The sequence below is a fragment of the Clytia hemisphaerica genome, unplaced genomic scaffold (genome assembly GCF_902728285.1).
Source record: "Clytia hemisphaerica strain Z4C2 unplaced genomic scaffold, Clytia hemisphaerica genome assembly, whole genome shotgun sequence".
In the NCBI taxonomy this organism is placed as follows: Eukaryota; Metazoa; Cnidaria; class Hydrozoa; order Leptothecata; family Clytiidae; genus Clytia; species Clytia hemisphaerica.
The window spans coordinates 486,345-511,324 of NW_027104215.1; the positions used below are offsets into that span (position 1 = coordinate 486,345).

Consider the following 24,980-nt stretch of genomic DNA (forward strand, 5'->3'; position numbering starts at 1 on the left):
TTTAAAGCTTCAAAAGATATAGAAAAAGAGTCCCCTTGATGAAAATCATGTGTTTGATTTGCCGAGTTAAAAAATAAATGACAGAAATTGAAGCTTGCAACAGATTTATACTGGAAATACTTTGGTACAACACTGACTTTTATCACATCTGACTATCGCTTGAGCCGCCATCTTGAAACACCACATTATGATCTGTTAAAACAACGTACGCTAAAAGTACCCAAAAAGTTAACCCGATCGGAAGAAAGTTGAGAAATCAAAGTGAGCACATTATGATCTGTAAAAACAACGTACGCTAAAAGTACCCAAAAAGTTAACCCGATCGGAAGAAAGTTGAGAAATCAAAGTGAGATCGGAAAATCGGATTTTTTCTTTGCCGTCTTATGATGATGATGGAACTGGAAAATTTTACCTATTTGAATGCTCAGCTTAGGCTGACCAAAAATTCTTCCTGTTTCCAGACTCTTAGAACTTGTTCTCAGATAGGCCAGAGTAAGTCCAGTTTTTATATATTTATACTAAAATAACAAAAATGCTTGAATTTTTCATTATCTTGAAGAATTATTTCAAGAGATAGAACTTTGAAAAGATGATTAAATGATGATTAAAAATTATTAAAAACAAAACAAAACACAATATAAAAATTGAAGGAAAAAGTCTTCAACCCCACCCTCGAAAAAAGCTCTTTGCCACCAACCCTGCCCTAAATCTAGAAACTCTCTGAACCCCATCCTCTTTTCAACCTTTTTGGAAAACCGTTTACCCCACCATCTAGCTAGGGTGGGGTGGGAAGTATGACACATTGCTTAACTTCTATTACAAACATATAGCTACGTCATCTTCTGAGACCAGCAACGATTTAGCTTGTTTTTCCTGCACATTTTAGTAGACCCTTTGTATTTGATTCATTGGTACAAGGGGGGGAAATATACATGTTCAAGATGAAACTTGTGGTTTTTAAAAAAGTGTCTTTTCATCAGTATGATTACTTTGTCGGAGCCTTCAGACAGCTCTCGTTTTTAGGCCTTTTCCTAGACGCGATACCATTTTGACTCTAGCGATGAGAACATTACGTAATGACTTCTCACGATAGCCTGATAGTAGATCAATGTTTTACTGCTTGATTTGTGTTTATTCTGTTTAGTATCTCGTTTACCAAATTAAAATCCACTCGAACGTCAGTATAAAAGTTATTACCTCCGTGCTTATTATGCATTTCGCACTTGAAAAGGAAGAAAAATCTTTTTGATGTAACTCAGCGAAGTCTCTTTTCAATAGAAACTTTGTCATTTGACTGTCGAACAGTCTGAGCTGTTTGTTCTTATAAATTTGACTGAGCAATAGTCCTTAGGAGTAGTAATCCACTGGAACGTCGGTATAAAAGTTATCACCTTCGACCATATTCTTTATTCTTTAGATCTTATTCAACAGAACAATGGTGCAACTTGGTTTGTGTGCATTCAGACATGGTATGATCCGTGAAGCACACAATGCTTTGCAAGATATTCAATCCACTGGACGTGCAAAGGAACTCCTCGCTCAAGGTTTGATGATGAAAAATCAAGACCGCACACCTGAACAAGAGAAAATCGAGAAACGGAGAATGGTGCGCGTTTTTCAAAATTATTCTATATCAGACGAAATGTTCTATCTGAGTTATCTTTTCGAAATGAGAGAGGGGGGTCGTTTAAGGCTTAGCCAAACTGGATTAACTGTTTTACTTCAATTGGCCTAAAATAGTCAAACAATTATCAAAGCCATTGCAAGTTTTCATTACACAAATTACTCTTTTGTAAATTGTAGACAGTCTTTAAATTTCACGAAAAGAATATTGGGTTCTTCCAATTACTACTCTTGGAACCCGAGGGGCTAATCATAAATCTTAGTTACTGACTTACTGACTTGCTGTATCTTTTTTGTGGTCCATATTTGGTCTACATTCACTGTTCGAATCCTCTTATTATAATAAATTCATCGATCAAACGCACAATTTTGCTACCCTCTTATCTGAATTTTTGGTATGTAGGGTCTTCCATATTGTGCAAGATAAACTTGCGGTTAATTAGCAAAAGGACTTCTTACCAATGGTCTATTTTGTCAGTCACCTTTCAAATATCTCCTTTTTGAGTAAATCTTCAATTTTATCAATGAACAACCCACTCGAACGTCAATATAAAAGCCATCTCCTCCATGCTTATTATGCATTTCGCACTTGTGGAAGAAAAATCTTTTTGATGTCACTCAGCAAAGTCTTTTTTTCAATAGAAGCTTTGTCCTTTGACTGTCGAACAAAACTGATCTATACTTAACGAATATGAATTATTTTGACTAGATGCCTGCACATTTTAGTAGATCCTTTGTATTTGATTCATTGGTACAAAAGGGGGATTTATACATGTGCAAGACGAACTTGTGGTTTTTAAAAAAGTGTCTTTTTATCAGTAAGACCACTTTGTCGGAGCCTTCAGACACCAAAATACTGTATAAGAAATATGATTAATTAGGGATTTGATTAAACTTTATAATTGCTCTTTGTTTATTTTTGTGCACAATTTTGCTACCCTTTTTATCTACCAATTGATGATCAGGGTCTTCCATTTTGTGCGAGAGAAACTTGTGGTTTTTAAAAAAGTGTCTTTTCATCAGTAGGACCACTTTGTCGGAGCCTTCAGACACCAAAATACTGTATAAGAAATATGATTAATTAGGGATTTGATTAAACTTGATAATTGTTCTTTGCTTATTTTTGTGCACAATTTTGTTACCCTTTTTATCTACCAATTGATGATCAGGATCTTCCATTTTGTGCGAGAGAAACTTGTGGTTTTTAAAAAAGTGTCTTTTCATCAGTAGGACCACTTTGTCGGAGCCTTCAGACACCAAAATACTGTATAAGAAATATGATTAATTAGGGATTTGATTAAACTTGATTATTGTTCTTTGCTTATTTTTGTGCACAATTTTGTTACCCTTTTTATCTACCAATTGATGATCAGGGTCTTCCATTTTGTGCGAGAGAAACTTGTGGTTTTTAAAAAAGTGTCTTTTCATCAGTAGGACCACTTTGTCGGAGCCTTCAGACACCAAGAATAGAACAGAAAAATTAGAAACAAAAGACTTGATAATCAGTCTGTCCCGGTGACTCTTAAATCGATCCGACTTTTTTCAAACACCAGTTGGATGGTTGTGTTTCCCTTTAAAAATTAAAATGGGACTTACTTTGCCTCTTCATGGTTAACGGGAATCTGGAAAAGGTAAGTTTCCATCAAACATCAGGCGTTTAAAGGTTTCATTTTTACATAAGTGTTCCCGTTTCATATCAGAACAGTGTCTGCCTATCGTTATATTGGGCTGAAATAAGCAAAAAAAAATTATTTTCTCTTTCTGACCAATCTTGCTCCACATCCTCGTTAATTCAATGCGAAAAAGTTTGTATAAAATTAAATTTGATGAGTAAGCAAACGATATCACTCTTATTTAAAAAGAAAACCTTTAAGCATCAATCATCGATAACTCTTTTTTGTTTTTTTTAGTTACCGTTCCATATGCACATCAACTTGGAGCTCATTGAATGTGTGTACTTGACATCGGCAATGCTTTTGGAGATCCCTTACATGGCGGCACACGAGTTCGATTACCGACGACGTTTGATTAGTAAAAGCTTCCACTATCAACTTAGGATGAGTGATAAACAGGCCCTTGTTGGTATGTAATTGTTACTCTGGAATAGTCTAAACAAATTTGACACTGGCATTTATACCTAGATTCAGGGGGCTAAGGATTTATAGTTTAATAAGTAAGTGGGAGTTGGGTTAGTGAGCAATTTCTGTAGGAGATAACCCTGTTTCTCAAGTGGGGCGTGTGGAATATGTATTCATAAACTTCTTCGTTATTTTAGTTCAAGTATATCTTTTCAGCCTTTCTGATTTCAATCTTTGTATATCAAAGTGAACCACTATTATGGTTGATAGTTGTTTGATAATTGAGAAAAAAATGTGGTTTTTAAAAAAGTGTCTTTTCAGCAGTAAGATCACTTTGTCGGAGCCTTCAGACAATTTTCAAATATTCTGCTTAGTTTCCCGATTATTAATGTACACTTCACTCGAACGTCAGTATAAAAGCCATTGCCTCCATGCTTATTATGCATTTCGCACTTGTGGAAGAAAAATCTTTTTGATGTCACTCAGCGAAGTCTCTTTTTCAATAGAAACTTTGTCCTTTGACTGTCGAACAGTCTGAGCTGTTTGTTCTTTTAAATTTGACTTTCCAATAATAGTCCTTAGGAGCACCAGCGCATTTTAGTAGATCCTTTGTATTTCATTCATTAATACAAAGGGGGGATTTAATCATGTGCAAGAGAAATTTGTGGTTTTTAATAAAGTGTCTTTTCATCAGTAAGATTACTTTGTCGGAGCCTTCAGACAATTTTCATCTTTTAATATTCTGCTTAGTTTCCCGATTATTAATGTACACTCCACTCGAACGTCAGTATAAAAGTCATTGCCTCCATGTTTATTATGCATTTCGCACTTGTGGAAGAAAAATCTTTATAATGTCACTCAGCGAAGTTTTGTTTCAATAGAAACTTTGTCCTTTGACTGTCGAACAGTCTGAGCTGTTTGTTCTTTTAAATTTGACTTTCCAATAATAGTCCTTAGGAGCACCAGCGCATTTTAGTAGATCCTTTGTATTTCATTCATTAATATAAAGGAGGGATACAATCATGCGCAAGAGAGACTTGTGGTTTTTAAAAAAGTGTCTTTTCATCAGTATGATCACTTTGTCGGAGCCTTCAGACAATTTTCATCTTTTAATATTCTGCTTAGTTTCCCGATTATTAATGTACACTCCACTCGAACGTCAGTATAAAAGTCATTGCCTCCATGCTTATTATGCATTTCGCACTTGTGGAAGAAAAATCTTTTTGATGTCACTCAGCGAAGTCTCTTTTCAATAGAAACTTTGTCCTTTGACTGTCGAACAGTCTGAGCTGTTTGTTCTTTTAAATTTGACTTTCCAATAATAGTCCTTAGAAGCACCAGCGCATTTTAGTAGATCCTTTGTATTTCATTCATTAATATAAAGGAGGGATTCAATCATGTGCAAGAGAGACTTGTGGTTTTTAAAAAAAGTGTCTTTTCATCAGTAAGATCACTTTGTCGGAGCCTTCAGACAATTTTCATCTTTTAATATTCTGCTTAATATCCCGTTTATTAATGTACGATCCACTCGAACGTCAGTATAAAAGCCATTGCCTCCATGCTTATTATGCATTTCGCACTTGTGGAAGAAAAATCTTTATGATGTCACTCAGCGAAGTTTTGTTTCAATAGAAACTTTGTCCTTTGACTGTCGAACATTCTGAGCTGTTTGTTCTTTTAAATTCTACTTACCAATAGTCCTTAGGAGCACCAGCGCATTTTAGTAGATCCTTTGTATTTCATTCATTGATACAAAGGGGGGATTCAATCATGTGCAAGAGAGACTTGTGGTTTTAAAAAAAGTGTCTTTTCATCAGTAAGATCACTCTGTCGGAGCCTTCAGACAATTGTCATCTTTTAATATTCTGCTTAATATCCCGTTTATTAATGTACGATCCACTCGAACGTCAGTATAAAAGCCATTGCCTCCATGCTTATTATGCATTTCGCACTTGTGGAAGAAAAATCTTTATGATGTCACTCAGCGAAGTTTTGTTTCAATAGAAACTTTGTCCTTTGACTGTCGAACATTCTGAGCTGTTTGTTCTTTTAAATTCTACTTACCAATAGTCCTTAGGAGCACCAGCGCATTTTAGTAGATCCTTTGTATTTCATTCATTGATACAAAGGGGGGATTCAATCATGTGCAAGAGAGACTTGTGGTTTTTAAAAAAGTGTCTTTTCATCAGTAAGATCACTTTGTCGGAGCCTTCAGACAATTTTCATCTTTTAATATTCTGCTTAGTTTCCCGATTATTAATGTACACTCCACTCGAACGTCAGTATAAAAGCCATTTCCTCCATGTTTATTATGCATTTCGCACTTGTGGAAGAAAAATCTTTTTGATGTCACTCAGCGAAGTCTCTTTTCAATAGAAACTTTGTCCTTTGACTATCGAACAGTCTGAGCTGTTTGTTCTTTTAAATTTGACTTACCAATAGTCCTTAGGAGCACCAGCGCATTTTAGTAGATCCTTTGTATTTCATTCATTAATATAAAGGAGGGATTCAATCATGTGCAAGAGAGACTTGTGGTTTTTAAAAAAGTGTCTTTTCATCAGTAAGATCACTTTGTCGGAGCCTTCAGACAATTTTCATCTTTTAATATTCTGCTTAATATCCCGTTTATTAATGTACGATCCACTCGAACGTCAGTATAAAAGCCATTGCCTCCATGCTTATTATGCATTTCGCACTTGTGGAAGAAAAATCTTTATGATGTCACTCAGCGAAGTTTTGTTTCAATAGAAACTTTGTCCTTTGACTGTCGAACATTCTGAGCTGTTTGTTCTTTTAAATTCTACTTACCAATAGTCCTAAGGAGCACCAGCGCATTTTAGTAGATCCTTTGTATTTCATTCATTGATACAAAGGGGGGATTCAATCATGTGCAAGAGAGACTTGTGGTTTTTAAAAAAGTGTCTTTTCATCAGTAAGATCACTTTGTCGGAGCCTTCAGACAATTTTCATCTTTTAATATTCTGCTTAATATCCCGTTTATTAATGTACGATCCACTCGAACGTCAGTATAAAAGCCATTTCCTCCATGTTTATTATGCATTTCGCACTTGTGGAAGAAAAATATTTTTGATGTCACTCAGCGAAGTCTCTTTTCAATAGAAACTTTGTCCTTTGACTGTCGAACAGTCTGAGCTGTTTGTTCTTTTAAATTTGACTTACCAATAGTCCTTAAGAGCACCAGCGCATTTTAGTAGATCCTTTGTATTTCATTCATTGATACAAAGGGGGGATTCAATGATTTGCAAGAGAGACTTGTGGTTTTTAAAAAAGTGTCTTTTCATCAGTATGATCACTTTGTCGGAGCCTTCAGACAATTTTCGAACATTCTGCTTAGTTTCCCGATTAACAATGTACACTTCACTCGAACGTCAGTATAAAAGCCATTGCCTTCATGGCCCTCACGCTTATTATACATTTTGCACTTGTGGAAGAAAAATCTTTTTGATGTCACTCAGTGAGGTTTTGTTTCAATAGAAACTTTGTCCTTTGACTGTCGAACATTCTGAGAGGTTTTTTCTTTAAATTTCGACTTACCAATAGTCCTTAGGAGCACCAGCGCATCTTAGTACATCCTTTGTATTTGAATCATTGATACAAAAGGGTTACGATTATTCTGTTTTCTTCTTTACCTTTTAGGACCACCTGAAAGCATGCGAGAACACATTGTTGCTGCTTCAAAAGTCATGAAAAAAGGAGACTGGAAATCTTGTAAAAATTTCATCCTTGCTGTCTCGTGTTGGGAGTTGTTTCCACACTCTGACAAAGTTAAAGAAATGTTGACTAGGTAAGACAATCTTCTCCATTAAATAGGGGAGGATTTATTTTAGGGCTTGTTTTGCTGGCAAGTATAAATTCTCAACTCGAACGTCTCTTTTTTCCAAGCTGCACATTTTGGATGATTAATATTAACAAATAGAAATAGTTTGATAGCACATTCTAGTAGACCCTTTGTATTTGATTCAATGGTACAAAGGGGGGATTCAAACATGTGCAAGATAAATTTGTGGTTTTTAAAAAAGTGTCTTTTTATCAGTAGGATCACTTTGTCGGAGCCTTCAGACACTAGATTTATTTTAACATACATGTTGATTAAACTCGCCCAGGACCTTTCATTTCATCATTTTTATGTTTCAATTTAATTCTGCGCACAATTTTGCTACCCTCTTATCTGAATTTTTGGTATGTAGGGTCTTCCATTTTGTGCAAGATAAACTTGCGGTTAATTAGCAAAAGGACTTCTTACCAATGGTCTATTTTGTCAGTCACCTTTCAAATATCTCCTTTTTGAGAAATGTTCTGCTTTCGAAATATTGGGCTTTTCCAGATTATTTTTTCAATGAATTACCCCTGGACATTTTCATTTTTCACCCCGTGGACATATATCCAATCATCAATTTAACCCCTAAACACTAAAATTTACCCCTGGACAATGCAATTTTAGGACTTTTTTGAGACCTCTGGACAAATCATCCTCCACCCTCCATGAACGGATTTTTTCTGGAAGAGCCCATTCCTCTATTTACTGACAGTGAAATGACTGTTTCTGTGCCCGACGGAATTTCCGTCAACTCCAAAAGTGACCCTTAGCAATGAATTAAGAGTTGATGAGTACTTACTAGGAATCGCCTATTCTCAGCTTAAGCACTCCCCATTTGTTCGTTAATAGAAAACCTTCAAGGCTTTTTCGTTTTGCCACGTTCTGATCTGTCGGTCTAGCTATACTGTCTGGTCTGACATTTGCACACATGGCAGAGTAATCTTATTCGATCGGCCGACGTATTTCTAAGCGAAGTTCCCTTTTTTGGAATTTAGCATGGGTTGTTGATCGTTCACACATCTTGATATGAATCAATAAGTTTTTCCTTGAGTACATACTCATCTGTCAATGCTGGTATCAAAAGGTTACATCAGGATTAAGTGCATGTTTTGGTTTATAGTTTGCTTTGACAAACTATAGCCTTTGAGAGCTTGTTCAATGAAGCCCTCTGATTTTAAAACATGCAAAATTGATAGTTGTCATATCACAAGGACACTTCTTCGATAGTGTTCTTGTCAGTCCTATAACGTACATTTTGAATTCTTGCAGATTTCTAAAAATATTACCTGATCTTGTGGGTGAGAGTTATGCTTCTCTGTAAACCAAATGGCTGAAAGTATGTATATCAACAGATGGTAATTGTTTATTGCACATCTTTGCTACCCTGATGCCTTTCTACTTGGTATATAGGGTCTTCCATTTTGTGCCAGAAAAACTTGCGGTTAATTAGCAAAATAACTTATTCTATAGTTTATTTTGTCAGTCACCTTTCAAACACTTTAACTTAGATTTACCTTTTTGTCTTTTTCTGTGAATTGAACGACGTTTTTTATTCCTTTGCAGCGTGTTTTTGTTTTGCAGCGTGTTTTTGGTGTATTGCTTGATTTTCAAGTGATATGCCATGGAGAGTTTGTTTAATGAAGCTCTTCGATTTTAAAACATGCAAAAAGGATAGTTGTCATATCACAAGGACACTTCTTCAATAGTGTTCTTGTCAGTCCTATAACGTACATGTTTTTATTCTCTTACATACGGAACTTCAGCTCTTGTCAAAATTTTAATTTTTGTTCGTTCTTTGATAAGCTAGGTCATTCATTGCACATTTTTGCTACCCTTATGTTTTATATAGTTTATATCCAATCATCAATTTAACCCCTGAACACCAAAATTTACCCCTGGACAATGCAATTTTAGGACTTTTTTGGGACCTCTGGACAAATCATCCTCCACCCTCGATGAACGGATTTTTTCTGGAAGAGCCCATTCCTCTATTTACTGACAGTGAAATGACTGTTTCCGTGCCCGACGGAATTTCCGTTAACTCCAAAAGTGACCCTTAGCAATGAATTAAGTGTTGATGAGTACTTACCAGGAATCGCCTATTCTCAGCTTAAGCACTCCCCATTTGTTCGTTAATAGAAAACCTTCAAGGCTTTTTCGTTTTGCCACGTTCTGATCTGTCGGTCTAGCTATACTGTCTGGTCTGACATTTGCACACATGGCAGAGTAATCTTATTCGATCGGCCGACGTATTTCTAAGCGAAGTTCCCTTTATTGGAATTAAGCATGGTTTGTTGATCGTTCACACATCTTGATATGAATCAATAAGTTTTTCCTTGAGTACATACTCATCTGTCAATGCTGGTATCAAAAGGTTACATCAGGATTAAGTGCATGTTTTGGTTTATAGGTTGCTTTGACAAACTATAGACTTTGAGAGCTTGTTCAATGAAGCCCTCTGATTTTAAAACATGCAAAATTGATAGTTGTCATATCACAAGGACACTTCTTCAATAGTGTTCTTGTCAGTCCTATAACGTTCATTTTGAATTCTTGCAGATTTCTAAAAATATTACCTGTTCTTGCGCATCTGAGTTAAGCTTCTCTGTAAACCCAATGGCTGAAAGTATGTATATCAACAGATGGTAATTGTTTATTGCACATTTTTGCTACCCTTGTGCCTTTCTACTTGGTATACAGGGTCTTCCAATTTGTGCCAGAAAAACTTGCGGTTAATTAGCAAAATAACTTATTCTATAGTTTATTTTGTCAGTCACCTTTCAAACACTTTAACTTAGATTTACCTTTTTATCTTTTTCTGTGAATTGAACGACGTTTTTTATTCATTTGCAGCGTGTTTTTGGTGTATTGCTTGATTTTCAAGTGATATGCAATAGAGGGTTTCCTCAATGAAACTCTTCGATTTTAAAACATGCAAAAAGGATAGTTGTCATATCACAAGGACACTTCTTCAATAGTGTTCTTGTCAGTCCTATAACGTACATGTTTTTATTCTCTTACATACGGAATTTCAGCTCTTGTCAAAATTTTAAATTTTGTTCGTTCTTTGATAAGCTAGGTCATTCACTGCACAATTTTGCTACCCTCTTATCTGAATTTTTGGTATACAGGGTCTTCCATTTTGTGCAAGATAAACTTGCGGTTAATTAGCAAAAGGACTTATTCTATAGTCTATTTTGTCAGTCACCTTTCAAACACTTTAACTTAGATTTACCTTTTTGTCTTTTTCTGTGAATTGAACGACGTTTTTTATTCATTTGCAGCGTGTTTTTGGTGTATTGCTTGATTTTCAAGTGATATGCAATAGAGGGTTTCCTCGATGAAACTCTTCGATTTTAAAACATGCAAAAAGGATAGTTGTCATATCACAAGGACACTTTTTCAATAGTGTTCTTGTCAGTCCTATAACGTACATGTTTTTATTCCCTTACATACGGAACTTCAGCTCTTGTCAAAATTTTAAATTTTGTTCGTTCTTTGATAAGCTAGGTCATTCACTGCACATTTTTGCTACCCTTGTGCCTTTCTACTTGGTATACAGGGTCTTCCATTTTGTGCCAGAAAAACTTGCGGTTAATTAGCAAAATAACTTATTCTATAGTTTATTTTGTCTGAAATCTTAAATTTACCTTTTCGTCTTTTTTGGTCGCTTTCGGCCTTTCGTGTGAATTTAATGACGTGTTCTTTTCTTTTGCAGCGTGTTTTTGTGTATTGCTTGATTTTCAAGTGATATATCACAGAGAGTTTACCTTAAGTGGATAAATTTTGGCGGGGATTTTATTTGGCGAATTTGGCGAATTTTGCCAAATTTCGCCAAATTAAATCCTCGCCAAAATTTCCAAATTCGGCAATTCGTCAAATTAAATCCCCACCAAATTTAACAAAAAGATAATTATTTGAAAAATCACAACTTTTTAGTATATTTTTGAGTAATTTTCACCTATTTCAGTGTGACAAAATTTCCAATTTGCCAAATTAAATCCCCGCCAAGTTTCACGAAATTGATCTATCGCCAAATTAAATCCCCGCCAAAAATCGTACTTCGGCCAATCGCCAAATTAAATCCACGCCAAAATTTATCCACTTAAGGTATTCAATGAAGCTCTTCGATTTTAAAACATGCAAAAAGGATAGTTGTCATATCATTAGTACACTTCAATATTGTTAACCGGTTACTTACGAAGTGGGCTACACGGCTTTTGGCGCAATGCAATTGGTTCTTTTCGCATGACGACGGGCCTACACTGGCCAGAGTTGCCCGTCGTTAGGAAAATTCATTATGACGCCACTTTTTCAAAGGAAAATGAACAATGCGTTAACATCATTTCTCTCATTTTTTAATTCTGACGTCAGAAATTATAAAAAATTTTGATCTCTTTTCGCTTGTTTTTTTCGCTTTATTTGGCTATTTTTCCTGGATAAAGCGCTAAAAATCAATCGAAGCTGAAGGAAACGGTTAACAAATGCAATAATGACCGGTTTTTGCGGGCTGTACTGAAAATATTGCTCTCGGTCAACGCAACAACCTCGCAAAGCTCGGTCGTTACTTATTAGTGTTCTTGTCATTCCTATAACGTACATTCAAATCCATGCATCTATCAATCAACCTTTGCGCCGAGAATAAATGTCCCTTATAATTTCATTACCAGTCCCCTAATAAGTCGACCGCACCGCTAAGTTGATAGGTGTATTAAAGTTTGTTACAGCATGTCTTATTGGTAGTACACCTTTTTGACCGTAGCCGCCAATTGCCGTGCGGGCACTTTTTGTCCATTTTACCACCCTAAAACCCTCCCAGTCTTCTTCTGCACCTAAAGACACTAGAAAATACTGTAAAAAAAGGATTGGATCGAGTTTAGGGTGGTAAATTGAATAATCAAATGGCATCCGCCTGACCGCGCGACTACGGTCGAAAAGGTTTATTACTCGGTTGCAAGCAAATTTACTTGAATCACTAATACGTTGTCATCATTTTCACGTTTTGATCTGTCGGGCGGACTCTTTGAAATTCTGTCGGACATTTGCACACGTGAGAGAGTGATCTTGATGGAAGAAAATCTCTACAATGAAGTAATTCATGTTTTGAACTGTTTTACTTTTGTATTTTCTCTATCTACAGTTGTCTGTTGTAGGAATCAAGCCTTTTGTCTATAAGCTATCCTCACTTCGTTTCAAAGATTCTGTAAAACGATTTTCCGTGCGGTGGGGGAGGGGTAACATTTTAAAAGACGATCGATTTTCACCACTTTTTCTCTTTTTTAGAAAAATTCAAGAGGAGAGTTTACGAACTTATTTATTCACATACAACAAAGTATACGACTCCATCAGGTGAGTGTACGACCGCAAAATTTGACATTTACGAAGTTTCAAAACTGTTCCAAGTCCTAACAGGAAAAAACTCTTGTCTATTGCTCATTCCGACATCGACTTTTTATTTCTGCCTATCTTCTCTGATGCTTCTTTCTGACCCCCTGGTGACTTTTCTAACTTATTTACTATGTTTTCTGACTATTCTAAAGTGTTTTAACTTACCTTGAAATATCGACCCGACCGGGGTTCGAACCCACCAAATGATATATCAGAAACCCAGCGCGCTATCCGTTGAGCCACACTCGCACAGCAGAACACAAAATTTGGAAATACTTATAGAATGACTTATAAAAAGACGGGGGTAATGTCATTATAACATGAGTAAAATTGCCCCCTTTTAACCTGACTGAAATTCGAGCCGTTACTAGCAACCCTGCGGGGCCCAAGGCGCCGAGTATGCACCCGGCACACTGACAAGCCGTTACTAGCAACCATGACCTAAGCAATTCTAAACAACAAAACCCCCGGAAAATTTAAAATGTCGGAATGATCAATATACAAGAGTTTTTTCCGTCCTAACATACCGTGGTGACTCTAAAAATAGACAAATCTGCACAAATTTATTTATTTGCATTAAGTTCAATCCCATCCTCCTTTGCGTCAATTACTCTTGCACGTTTATAACTTATAAAATCAAATAAAAGTAAAACATGTCACTGTTGGATGGAAAGTCGTACAAATTTGTACTAGTAATAACATGGTTTAGAGGGTGATTTGGGATTAATAACCCCGAGGTTCATTGAAAACATTTCAAAATAGCCCGAACTTAGTGAGGGTTATTTTGAAGTGTTTTCAATGAAACGAGGGGTTATTAATCCAAAATCACCCGAGAATACCATGTTATTCCGCGTTAATTATATGGTCAAAAAAAGAATTGAAGAACACTCAATCGCTATTCTTTTCGAAACTTATAAAAACATTCGAAACTATAAAAAAACATTCGATTGACACTCTTATTTTGATTGGTATAAAAATTTCGTACGATATTTTGTTAACCAATCAAAATATCGTACGATACTTTTCTTTCAACCAATAGAAATTTTTGTTTACATCAGGGCGATTACAAAAAAGCGGGGCTATTACGGATTTATCGCCCCGCTCGTCATTTACAAATCTAAGCTAAATGTAATTAACCATATAATTACAACTAAAATAGCTCGATTAAGGCATTATACCCACACTAGCCCACACTCAGACTGCATTCTTAAAAAATCTCCAATTTAATACGATTTTGTTTTCTCATTATAGTATGCACAGCCTCGCAGAAATGTTCGAATTGGCACCACAAATTGTCCATAGCACAATAAGCAAGATGATCATTAACGAAGAACTTCAGGTATTTTAACTATTTTTAGTGCGTAGGTTAGGTGGTATGCCTTTATTATTTATATATGGTTTTCAAGTTTAGAAATTGCTAAAATAGTGCACATTTTAAGGCTAGTTAGTTGGAAGAATCAGCTGAAGGGCATGGGGAAATTTTTCGACCTTTGGTAAAGCTTATAACCAGAACCTTCAACACGCGTGTTGACATGGCAATGTGCAAAACAAAAGAGAGATAGAGGTACGAACAATAAGAACCCTTCAAAACAGCCACCAAACACAAGATCTTGACAAGGAACGAGGAGTAAAGAAGACTGATTTAGACAGTAAAGTGCATGGAAACCTCCAAAGTCAGAAGACCCTGAAATAGCGAAAAGTAATTATCTTTTTTTCTATCCTGGTTTACATTTGGCAAACATTGTATTTGCTTTCTTAATTTTGGGGCCGTTTGATAACCAACCAGTGCTTGCATATTGTAACGTTACTTGTTTTTTTTTGTTCCAGGCCTCTTGGGACGAGCCAACACAGACGCTTGTATTACATCACGGTGCTGAACCAACATATCTTCAAAGCTTGACACTTCAATTATCTGATAAAGTAAGATTAAAGTTTAAGTTGCTTTGCGTTTCAGAAAAACACTCTTCACAATCATACACTCCCTGGTCGAGGAGAGAAAACTGGGGACATTTTGCTTTCGAGCTGTAATATTGAAAACTTGATCAATTGACCATTACGGATACTTTCGATTTTGTAACTTTGTTCTTCTTCTTTCTCAGTTAAATACACTGGTGGATCACCATGAAAGGATATTGGAGTTCAAATACGGTCCATTATACAATCGAGAGAAAAACAAGGGTGACAAAGGCCAAGGAGACAACCGAAAAGGCGATAATAGAAAAGGAGATAATAGAAAAGGAGATAATCGCAAAGGTGAACGCTTTTTTATGACAACACGAGATTCTTTTCTGTTTTTCCTTAAGTGGATCTCAGGTATTTGGAAACAATTTCCTTGCTTGTTTTTTTGCCTCGATCGGAAGATGATAGGTTCCTGAAAAGCAAAATGAGGAAATTGTTGATGACTTTTCATTTCCTCTTTCCATTAATCATGTTATCGGGTCTATTTTGCGTGTGTAGTATCTAAAATAACTTCTTCTTTTTCATAAAGCGAGAATTTACCATTATTTTTTTTTTTTTTCTCCAGGCAATCGAAATTTCCACAACCGAAGAAATAAGGACCATTTATAAATTTTCTAGAGAATTTAATTAATCTAAAGAGAAAAATGTCAGATACCCAGCTAAAATAAACTTGATTTTTTCTTTGTCTGGATATCCATTATTTATTTCTCCCTTTCGAACAAATCCAAAGTGGAATTTTTCGGCGAAGACGGTGTATCTTTAACCGCAATTTTTTCAACATTTTCTAAAAAATTTCTCATTGAGAAAGAATTTTTCCCGAGTTCAATCTTAAAATGACCAGACATCTGTTATAAAGGTTTCGTAGACGATCTTATGTTATTTAGAAACTCCCGCAGTTTGTTTTGTGAAACTAGATTAATCTTAACACGGCATTGGTAGTGGGGGGCGTACGGTATTTCGGAATTGCGGAAATCGACCCTTTTTTTCGTCGGAATTTCGGAAATCGGGCAAAATTCCTTGGGTATTTCGGAATGCTGAAATTGTTTCCGTATCGGAAATGCATGAATTTTTGCTTCGGACTTTCGGTATTTTATAAAGTTAAATAATAAACCATAAATAAAAAGAATAAAAATCAAATTTGATGAAAAATTAGTCAAAACAAGGAAAAATACCCAAAAAAGTCGGTAAGTATTTCTTTACGGAATTTCGGAAATTTTAGCAAGAGTGTTAGGTATTTCGGTAATAGCGAACCCCGTACGCCCCCCCCCCCCTTGATACTGTCCTGATAAAAAGGGTGATATTTTCATTTTGTATTCGTACCACACAGAGCTTCAACTTCGAGGGTATGCTATGCTGAAGTTGAGGTGAGAGAAATTTGAAAAGTTTCCAAATATCCATTAAGTTTTTTTTGTTTCTTCCAAGTACTAGCCTAAATTTCAGACGACGAATTTGTAGAGGACAACTTTTGGCTTGCTTTTCGGCTTCTAATTATTGAGCATAGAGCATTTTGACTCTCTAAAGAACCCTATGGTTTTTTAAGAGTACTTTAGTACCAAAGAACTTTTACCGTGTGAAATAAAATCAAAAGTATATTTATCAAGCTTCTGAACTAGTTTTAGTTTCTTTTTTCCTTTTTGGGAATTTAAATTGGTTTAAATGTATAATTTGATAGCAATGAAATCTGTTTGAAAACGAGGACAACAATAAATTTTTGCATCTCGACAGGTTTTTCAAAAGTAACAACGCCGCATTTTTTTCTTCAATTATCATTAATTATTTTAAAGAGTAATTAAATATGAAAAATATTTACAGGGAAAATGTAACCAAGAATACAAAAGCTCAAAGCAACATTCGATAAACAACAAATAAACAAACAAATACACAAAAAGTCCTTAGTAAAGTTTAAATTCGTAAGCTAAGTACAACCTTTTGGGTCCAAAAGAATTACTTCTAGAACCCAGGAAACAAGAAAATCGAGTAAGAAATAGCTACTCTGATAATACGTTAAATAAGTTATTAGGAATAAATTAGTGTATGCCGAAAATAACAATTACATTGTAATTTCTAGGAAATTTCAATAAATAGAATTTCAGGAACTATAAATAGATAAAACAAAGTAAGTAATAAATAGTAGGATAAATTAGAGTTGAGGCAACATGAAAATTAGAAGAATTACATTACAGAGATAATTTTCCAACCTATTACCTTAGAATTAGAATTAGAAAGGTTTTGTTTGTTGGTGAATTTTCTAAGTTTATCAGCCTATTTGATACTGGAGAAATAGTTTAATTTAGAATATTAAGTTAAATGAAAGCTATTTACATAAAACACACAAACACAAAACAAAAGCAAATAAATATTATATCAAAAACGAAGAAAATTATAAATAACAAAATTCAAATATGTGCAATTAAAAACTATAGTGTCCTGCAAGACGACGAAGTTGTACGACAATGTGACGTCGGGTACGTGCAACCGCACGGCGTCGGTAGCCGGCTGTACGTAGGTGATGTGAGAGGTGAAAAATCGAATAACGAAGGTAAACGGTAGCTGGAAATACAGTTTCTCGACATTGGAGGGTATGAGTCTTCATATAATGGCTGGGTTAGATGTCGCGCGTACGAGAAATAATTTTCGCTGCGTGTTGGAGAAGGGATAATGTCGGATGTGGTTGGAGGTAAGAGGCGTGGTGAAGTCAGTTCTTGAGGAATGGGACCATTGACGTCTTGGCCTGGGTTTTGTTTTTTCCATTTAGTACGACGATTCTGAAACCAGATTTTGACCTGTGAGAATAAGGATAGAGTTGATTTGAAATAATTGTTGTTTTACTTCAGATTGATAGAAGAGGTGCGTTTTTTGGTATAGCGGATGACTAAAAGTATATCTTGTGATTTTGTGGTAAGGAGTATCAAGTTATTTATTTGCTCGTTGGACTTTCAAAAAGTCTACCTAAAATTTAGAGTTATTGCTTTACACCTTTTGATGTGGCATGTTTGATTGGTTGTGTTTTCAACTGTCATTTAGTGCTGGGGAATTTAAACTTATAACCCAAACCATGCTATTTATTTCGCCATCAGTATATAAAAGAAGAAATGATAACATAGATCTCCAGGCTGGAGTGAACAAAGAGACGAAAGTTTCCTCAAAAGGTCTTACCTGAGTTTCTGATAAACCAAGACTGAGCGCCAAATTCAAGCGTTCGCAAACTGATAAATATCGGGTGACACGAAATTTGTTTTCCAACGCCACTAATTGTTCGTATGTGAAAGCTGTTCGGGTTCTTCTCGCCTTTTGTTTTCCGGTTGTCGGTGAAAAGTCATTGATATTCGTCGGGTTTGTTTCGTCGTCGCTGATTGGTCGGCTGCTACTGTCGTCACTTTGTGCGTCATCATCGTTACAAGTGTCGTCTGACGATAATTTACGAACTAAAAAGTAAAGGGGTGTTTTGTTAAAACCTAAAACATTACAACAGTAGTTGACTCGCTAATTCAGAGACTATCTTACTTGACTTTTCCAGCTGAGGAGGCCAATATGTTTTATTATCTTGCTTGACTTTTCCAGCTGAGGAGGCAATTGTTTTAGTTTGAATAAGGGAAAGATTTGTATTAAACAGGGTCGAATTAAAGAAGAGTTAGAAAGAGATTTCCAAAAATTTTTATTATTTAGCGCCAATTTTTTTGAATTTAAGAAATTTTGTTTAACAAGAAGTTCCAACAAAAATTTCGGCAGTTTTCTGAAATATCAAAGAAATTGCTGGGAAAATTCCATCATCTTCTGCATTGTGTTGCTAAAAATAGTCAAACCGACTAGTTGATTGGAAAGCAATTGTTTTTTAAATTTCAGTAAAAATTCGTATTTATTAACTAACATTTACGGTAGGGAATGTTTGCTATGTTTCAGAAATAACCCCGTAACTTTAATTAGATTTTCATTACTGAAGAAGTGTACTTCCGAGTAAACAAAATAACATTTTTTGGGTGGGTTCAGTTAGACTCAAAAGTCAGTGTTGCAATTCCTGCTGTGCAAGGCGAATTCGACATCTTTTCAAAGAAAAAATCTAATTCTTATCCTGCATGGAATGAAAATTACTTATCATAGTGTGCAAGGGGGTTCCAGGTCCCACCTGAAAATTCAGGTCCCACCTTATCCTAAAATTCCCACCTTCAGCCCAGACTCCCAGATCCCAGCTAAAAATAAAAAAAATATACTAATTCGAGGAACAAAACAAAATTTCTTTACCGTAATATGAAGATGCAATATATTGTTCGTCAATATACGATTATGATTGTTAAAAATAAGAGCAAAAATATTTCTTTCATATTGTTCACATTATGTAAGTCTAGTTTTTATCATTATTTTACTGTGGTAATTATTCGTATATGTATAGTTCCATTTCTTACATTTTGGTGCTTCTCAAAATACCTTATTACACTTATATAACTACTCATGTTATTAATGCGAATTGCTTACCTCGCGTTAATTACAAATGTTTAAACAAAATTCGAGCCATGGTTATTTTCGAAAACCCTGCCTTTCGCGTTAATAAATTCTCGCACTCATTTTAACCGCGTACTTTTACTTGACTAGTTATATAAGTGTAATAAGGTAAGCAAAAGTAAAAAAAATCATTCTTAAAGATATTTATTCACACATCAAATGACCTGTAATAATAAAAAGAAAAGTTTAGCATGGTAAAAAATTATTTATGAAATATATAAAAAAAATATATCATAAAATCTGAAAATAAGAAATTTTACTTTAACTTTTTCCAAAACACCCAAAGTCCCACCTAAAGAAATTAACTCCCACCTTAACTTGTTTCTCCCACCTAAAACCTGGAAAACCCCAAATCCCACCTGAAAATTTTCGACCCAAATCAACAAACCCCCCCCCCCCCCCACTATTCTGGGGGGGTGCACACTATGCTTATACTTGAAAGCACATCAGGTTTACAATTGGATAACCTTTTCTAGGTATTACTTTTTCTCGGTATTACTTTGAGGGCGTTTATTCTATGTAGTACAGTAACCTGATCTTGATGTCAAGGCTTTTTTTTCTGATTTTTTGTGCATGGCTTAAAAACCGCAAATTTTCGATTTCCCACTCTCTTACATCACTGACAAAACATCATGACAGTATCAAATTTCAGCATTTGGTGTGCCATAATTAAATCATTAAAAGTTTAAAAAGATTAAACTATTGATCTTAATTAAATCACTATTAAGTAACACATACTTTAAACCATCTCAAATAGATCCGTTATCATGATAGAGAGAGGTTTTTGTGCGAAATTGTAGCCTTCACTCCTTGCTCGTATGGCGGCGGCTGATAAGGCCAATGATTTTTTATGAAATGTCTAGAAGCAAAAGTGTTTTATATTACGTTTTATGGATGTTCAAGAGATGTCGAAATTTTCACGCGAAATTTGAACACTCATAGGGAGAACAATAGATACACGTTTTTTTTATAAGAACATTCAAAGTTTGTGAAGCCTTGGGATTTTCTTAACTTTTTAAGTTTTAAGACTAAAAATGTTCTTAACATGTTCTTATTTTTTGCCGTTTTTTGAGTATTTTTGTCCATTTTCGTATGAAATTCGATGTTAAAGGTCCGCAAAGCCTTAAAATGTTCTTAACTTGTTCTCAACATTTTGGCTATCGAAGCTTTATGTTCTTATATAGTTGTGTTCTTATAAAAAACGCAAAACAAAATTCTGGTTACTTTAGGCGTACAAACTTTCGCGAGCAGAAACTTTCGCGAGCAGAAACTTTCGCGAGGACGAAAAATCGCGAAATTCACGACATTTACTTTCGCGAATTTAACGGAAAAAACATTTTGGCTATCGAAGCCTTATGTTCTTATATAGTTTGTTCTTATAAAAAACGTGTATTGAAAATTGATATGATCTCTTTATTTGCCATTCAGTCCGGAAACGGCCAATGTAATGACTTATTTTCGAAAGAAGTTGGCAATTTGGTGAAAAAGTTTATTCCAAAACGGCAACGCCCAACGTAGAAGAGAGCCACGTAACAGCATGGTTCTAATTTAATCTAATTATGGAAAACATTTAGAATTATTTTTAGAAACATCTCAGAGTTTGTTTTTTGTTTCGAAAATCTGTTTCACTTGTTTCATTAAGAATTTTTCGAAAAGTTTATTCAGAACCATAGGTCGCGAATTTGGGACACCCTGAATATTTAAACAAACTAAGCCAAACATTTTAAACCAAACACGTTTGTTAGTTTGTTTTAAGTTTTTACCTAATTTAGAAATTTTTCTTACATATTTTAGCTCGTAAAAATCCAGTTAATTCTATATTCAGAAATTCGTTGAATATTTGTTAATGTTTGAAAACGGGTCAAACAAAAAAGATACCATGCTAAAAATAAAAACGCCCCAATTCGGTACTTCTGAGCGTAATTCTACCTCCGAAATCTTTCATGCTATTTTTGGTGTATTGTTAGTTCCTTTAAATAATTTTGTAATTCTATGCTTTTAAAAAAACGTACACAGAAAACGGTGTGAATCTTTCCACGCCTCAAGGCCTTTCAACAAAAAAGCAAATTCTTGACCGATCAAATATTTCTTCTCTTGTGTTTGCTTACTTCCTTTGAAGTTGAAAAGCCGATAATGAATAATTGATAATTTTCCCACGCTTTTTCTCACACTTTTTGTTGGAAGGGGTTTTTCGTTTCACAAGGGAAGTTCCCCATTACTTTCAGATTCTCTGATTTTGCTCGTTTTTTTTGAGAGGTAAAAACAATGAAACTTGAAAAAGAACTTTGGTTAGGATGGCTATTTGTGCAGGACTTTTATTCAAAAGCTAGAAAAGGATATATGTACGCCTTGTCAAAATTAAAACAAGTTTAAAGTTCAGCTCAGCTCACCTTTAGATCTTTGAAATCGATGTCGTTCAATCGTAATATCGACTTCATCTTCATCATCGGAACACCTTTTCCGATTCTCCGTCCCAGTCTTTTTCTTCAACTCATCCAATTGGCTCCATGAAAAACATTTGATGGACGGTTGAAAGTTCACTGCTTTAGGTTGATATCTCTCCACAAAGACTTCTTCATTTTCTGTGGGAATTGGTACTGTTTTGATGCTTTGGTTGGCTTCGTAACCAAGAAGTGATGCAATGGAGAAACTCATTTTGATTCCCTTCAGTTTTTATTTGATTTTAAGTGATTTAGTTTTCTTTTTCACCTAAAAAATATACAGTAAATGTTGAATTACCTCATGAGATTAATCATGAGATCCTTCCCCTACATTAGAATCGTGTGGATTAAATAAGATCCAAAGATGGTCCAGAGATATTTCTACTACTCAAAATCTTCTCAAACAGTAACACATTAAACACCAAACTCTTCTCTTTATAAAATGTCCTTGTATTCAGGTTGTTTCCCTCATCTGGAAAGGCCGGTAGAATCATTACACGAAAGTGACGTCACAATCCTTTCAAAAGTCATCATATACATAAACATACTCGCAGAAATAGCCGATAAAACTTATTAAATTAAAGCATCTGCGATCAGCCAAAATTAAAAACTAACTATAAGCTTCATCTTTGCACACTTGTAATAACTTTTGTGAAAATGACCTTAACTTTCTCTTTTGTAGAAAAGGAAGAGGGGTGCCCTGCCCTTTCTTTGTTCAAGTTTGAAGTGAAAGTTTACTGTTTAGTTCAACATAATCATTCAAACATTTCAAATTGTTTAAAACCTGCCAAAAATATCTCAGAGAGGCACAAAAAAGAAAGTTTGTACACTATACTTAATATGAGCACAATAAGTTTGTACTTTTCAATTCTCCCAGATGTTGAGGCACCCACCCAGCCGGCACACAACGTTATTTCAACGTTCATTTAACGTTTTATATGGACGTTGTGAACATTAGATAGACGTTAAAACAGCGTTGTGTGCCAGCTGGGCATGACCAGCACCCTACAGAGAGTATACTGCAAATGAAACTTTCAAACAACCAACCGAGAAAAATATGAGGTTTTAACCCTCACTCTAAAATTTCTTTTTTATTAATATTAGTTTTCTTTTTAACAACCAATTAAAAATCAATCAGATAGCAATTTGTATGTTTTAGACCATTGGATTAAGCCGCAAAGATAAGATACCCTTGTATTCGCCACTTACACCCTTACAAAATCTGCTCTGATTGGCTCTCACGAAACAATCAAACCCAACTAAACCAATCACATCTGGACTTTCAAAATGTATTCAAATTTATCACTGATTAAGCTAATGACTTAATTTGAATTATCTTGATACAGTGAATTAAATTAAAGACCCTATTATAATTGGCAGACAGCATCGTCTTAAATGGATGGTGATAGTCTTTAATGTTGTAAAATTTGCTAATTTACAAAACATTCAAATTAGCAGATAATGACTACATAATTAATTATAAGAAGACTGTCGGTTTCTTTCTCTAAGAAAGGGCCAAGAAACTTTCTAAGCTATCGTTAAAGAAGATTTGTATGGCATTGCATAAATTTTGTGTATTTCCTTATTATACTCGATCTCAGACATTACTAATAGCGAAATCTTATATCCAATACGGTGAACCCAACAGATATGGTACCTGTTCCCTGTTGATAAAAATGATGAAGTGTAATGATTCCTCAATCCTGATGACATATAACTGTTCAATTAACTCCCAATTAGACCTTTAAATGTGATCGATTCGTTTAACAATAGTGAGGATTAGTGTGGTCGTACAATAGTGGACTCGTTAGTTGCACGTTTCTTTTATAAGAACAAACTATATAAGAACATAAGGCTTCGCTGGCCAAAATGTTAAGAACAAGTTAAGAACATTTTAAGGCTTGGTGGACTCAACAACACCCTATTTCTTAGGAAAGCGGTCAAAAATATTCACGAAATGATTAAAATAAAAACGTGTTGAGAACGTTTTTAGGCTTAAAACTCAACAAGTTGAGAACATCCGAAGGCTTCAAAAATGTTCTTATAAAATAAAACGTGTATGTTGGCACGTCATTAGCGAGAAAACCTGATTTTCTCAGGGCTGTGATTTTCTTTTTTAATTGAGTTTATTCTTCATTTTTTATCATAGATAAATGAGGCGATTACTAGAGGAAGACAATTAATTGTTCTACAATCAAATCTGTTATCATTACCCTGTTATACGCAATTTGCCTGCTTGAAATTGATTTATTAACTATATTTTTTTTTACAGTGAATTAATCGTCTGATAGACAGTTATTCCGTCAAAATGCCTTATCTTGAAGAAAGTCGGTCTCGGAAAAATTTAGCAACTTCCAGTTTATCAAAACGTTGAAGGGGAAAATTTTTAGTACCGCGACTCTATTTCCCTAAAAATTATAGTCTACATACGTCTTATTTTTATAAGAACATCCAACAATAGCCCCGCACAAAACTTTTGAGGTTCTGCTTTGAAAATTTCCTAATTCAATATTTGAAAACAATAAAGCAAAATAAAGGCGCCATTGCAAGTGAAAAGTTTGTACAGAAAATTTTTATTTACTTCAGGTCTTGTACACAAATCTCGATGTTTTTATGGGGTCACGAAACATTACAAAAAAGTTTAAAAGGTATACTAATTTATACCAACTATAAACTAGAATATTCACGATGAATTTGGACAAAAAATTAAGAATATGCTTAGAATACCATTATCATGGAATCCCGGGGGGTTGCACACGATTTCGAAACGACGGTATGTGCCGCGCAAAATCTGCTTTTCAAAATCGTACCCTTACAGTGCAGTTCAATATGGCTGAAAAGATACCCTTTCAGTGCATTTTCTCTTGATGTACCTAGGGAAATTTTCTGTTTTAAAGAAAAACTGAGAAAAATATACTTGTCAACTGTAATTGACAATAGAAACTTTTTTCAAACAAACGAGAGGTAAAAACCTTTCTTTTTATAATCATTTTTCATTTGTTTCAAAATTCAGTGCAATCTCACAGAAACACACTTACAGTGCATTTTGGGATGCTGAAAAACCCCACCAAGCGCGGCACATGACATAAGCGGGATCATATGTGTCCCCCACGGCATGGAATATTGCAACTATACTTACACGAATGTCATCTTTAG

At 34.9% G+C, this 24,980-nt stretch overlaps 2 protein-coding genes across 2 annotated transcripts in view; one reads left to right on the forward strand and one right to left on the reverse strand.

The window, feature by feature from the left end:
- Window positions 1-15,555, forward strand: part of LOC136815716 (eukaryotic translation initiation factor 3 subunit C-like) — a 37,829-nt gene extending 22,274 nt beyond the window's left edge. The window contains exons 14-21 of the mRNA XM_067072163.1: window positions 1,418-1,606; window positions 3,534-3,705; window positions 7,359-7,506; window positions 12,823-12,888; window positions 14,179-14,266; window positions 14,755-14,847; window positions 15,027-15,180; window positions 15,452-15,555. Of these exons, the coding sequence (XP_066928264.1) occupies window positions 1,418-1,606; window positions 3,534-3,705; window positions 7,359-7,506; window positions 12,823-12,888; window positions 14,179-14,266; window positions 14,755-14,847; window positions 15,027-15,180; window positions 15,452-15,495 (954 nt within the window). The 3' untranslated portion in view covers window positions 15,496-15,555. The remainder of the gene's footprint in view (window positions 1-1,417; window positions 1,607-3,533; window positions 3,706-7,358; window positions 7,507-12,822; window positions 12,889-14,178; window positions 14,267-14,754; window positions 14,848-15,026; window positions 15,181-15,451) is intronic.
- Window positions 15,556-16,648: 1,093 nt separating this feature from the next.
- Window positions 16,649-22,094, reverse strand: LOC136815717 (homeobox protein slou-like). Its single transcript, XM_067072164.1, has 3 exons — window positions 21,774-22,094; window positions 18,043-18,311; window positions 16,649-17,669 (listed from the first exon to the last, which is right to left on the reverse strand). The coding sequence occupies exons 1-3, from the start codon at window positions 22,036-22,038 to the stop codon at window positions 17,304-17,306; spliced, it is 900 nt and encodes a 299-aa protein (XP_066928265.1). The 5' UTR covers window positions 22,039-22,094; the 3' UTR covers window positions 16,649-17,303.
- Between the last annotated feature and the right edge of the window lie 2,886 nt (window positions 22,095-24,980).

Excerpts from the sequence above, each read along its gene's own strand:
- LOC136815717 (XM_067072164.1), bottom strand. The coding sequence starts at position 22,038 with ATGAGTTTCTCCATTGCATCACTTCTTGGTTACGAAGCCAACCAAAGC. Across the intron at positions 18,312-21,773 it reads TCGATTTCAAAGATCTAAAG|TTCGTAAATTATCGTCAGAC; the intron begins GTGAGCTGAGCT and ends TTTACTTTTTAG. Across the intron at positions 17,670-18,042 it reads TTGGTTTATCAGAAACTCAG|GTCAAAATCTGGTTTCAGAA; the intron begins GTAAGACCTTTT and ends TTATTCTCACAG.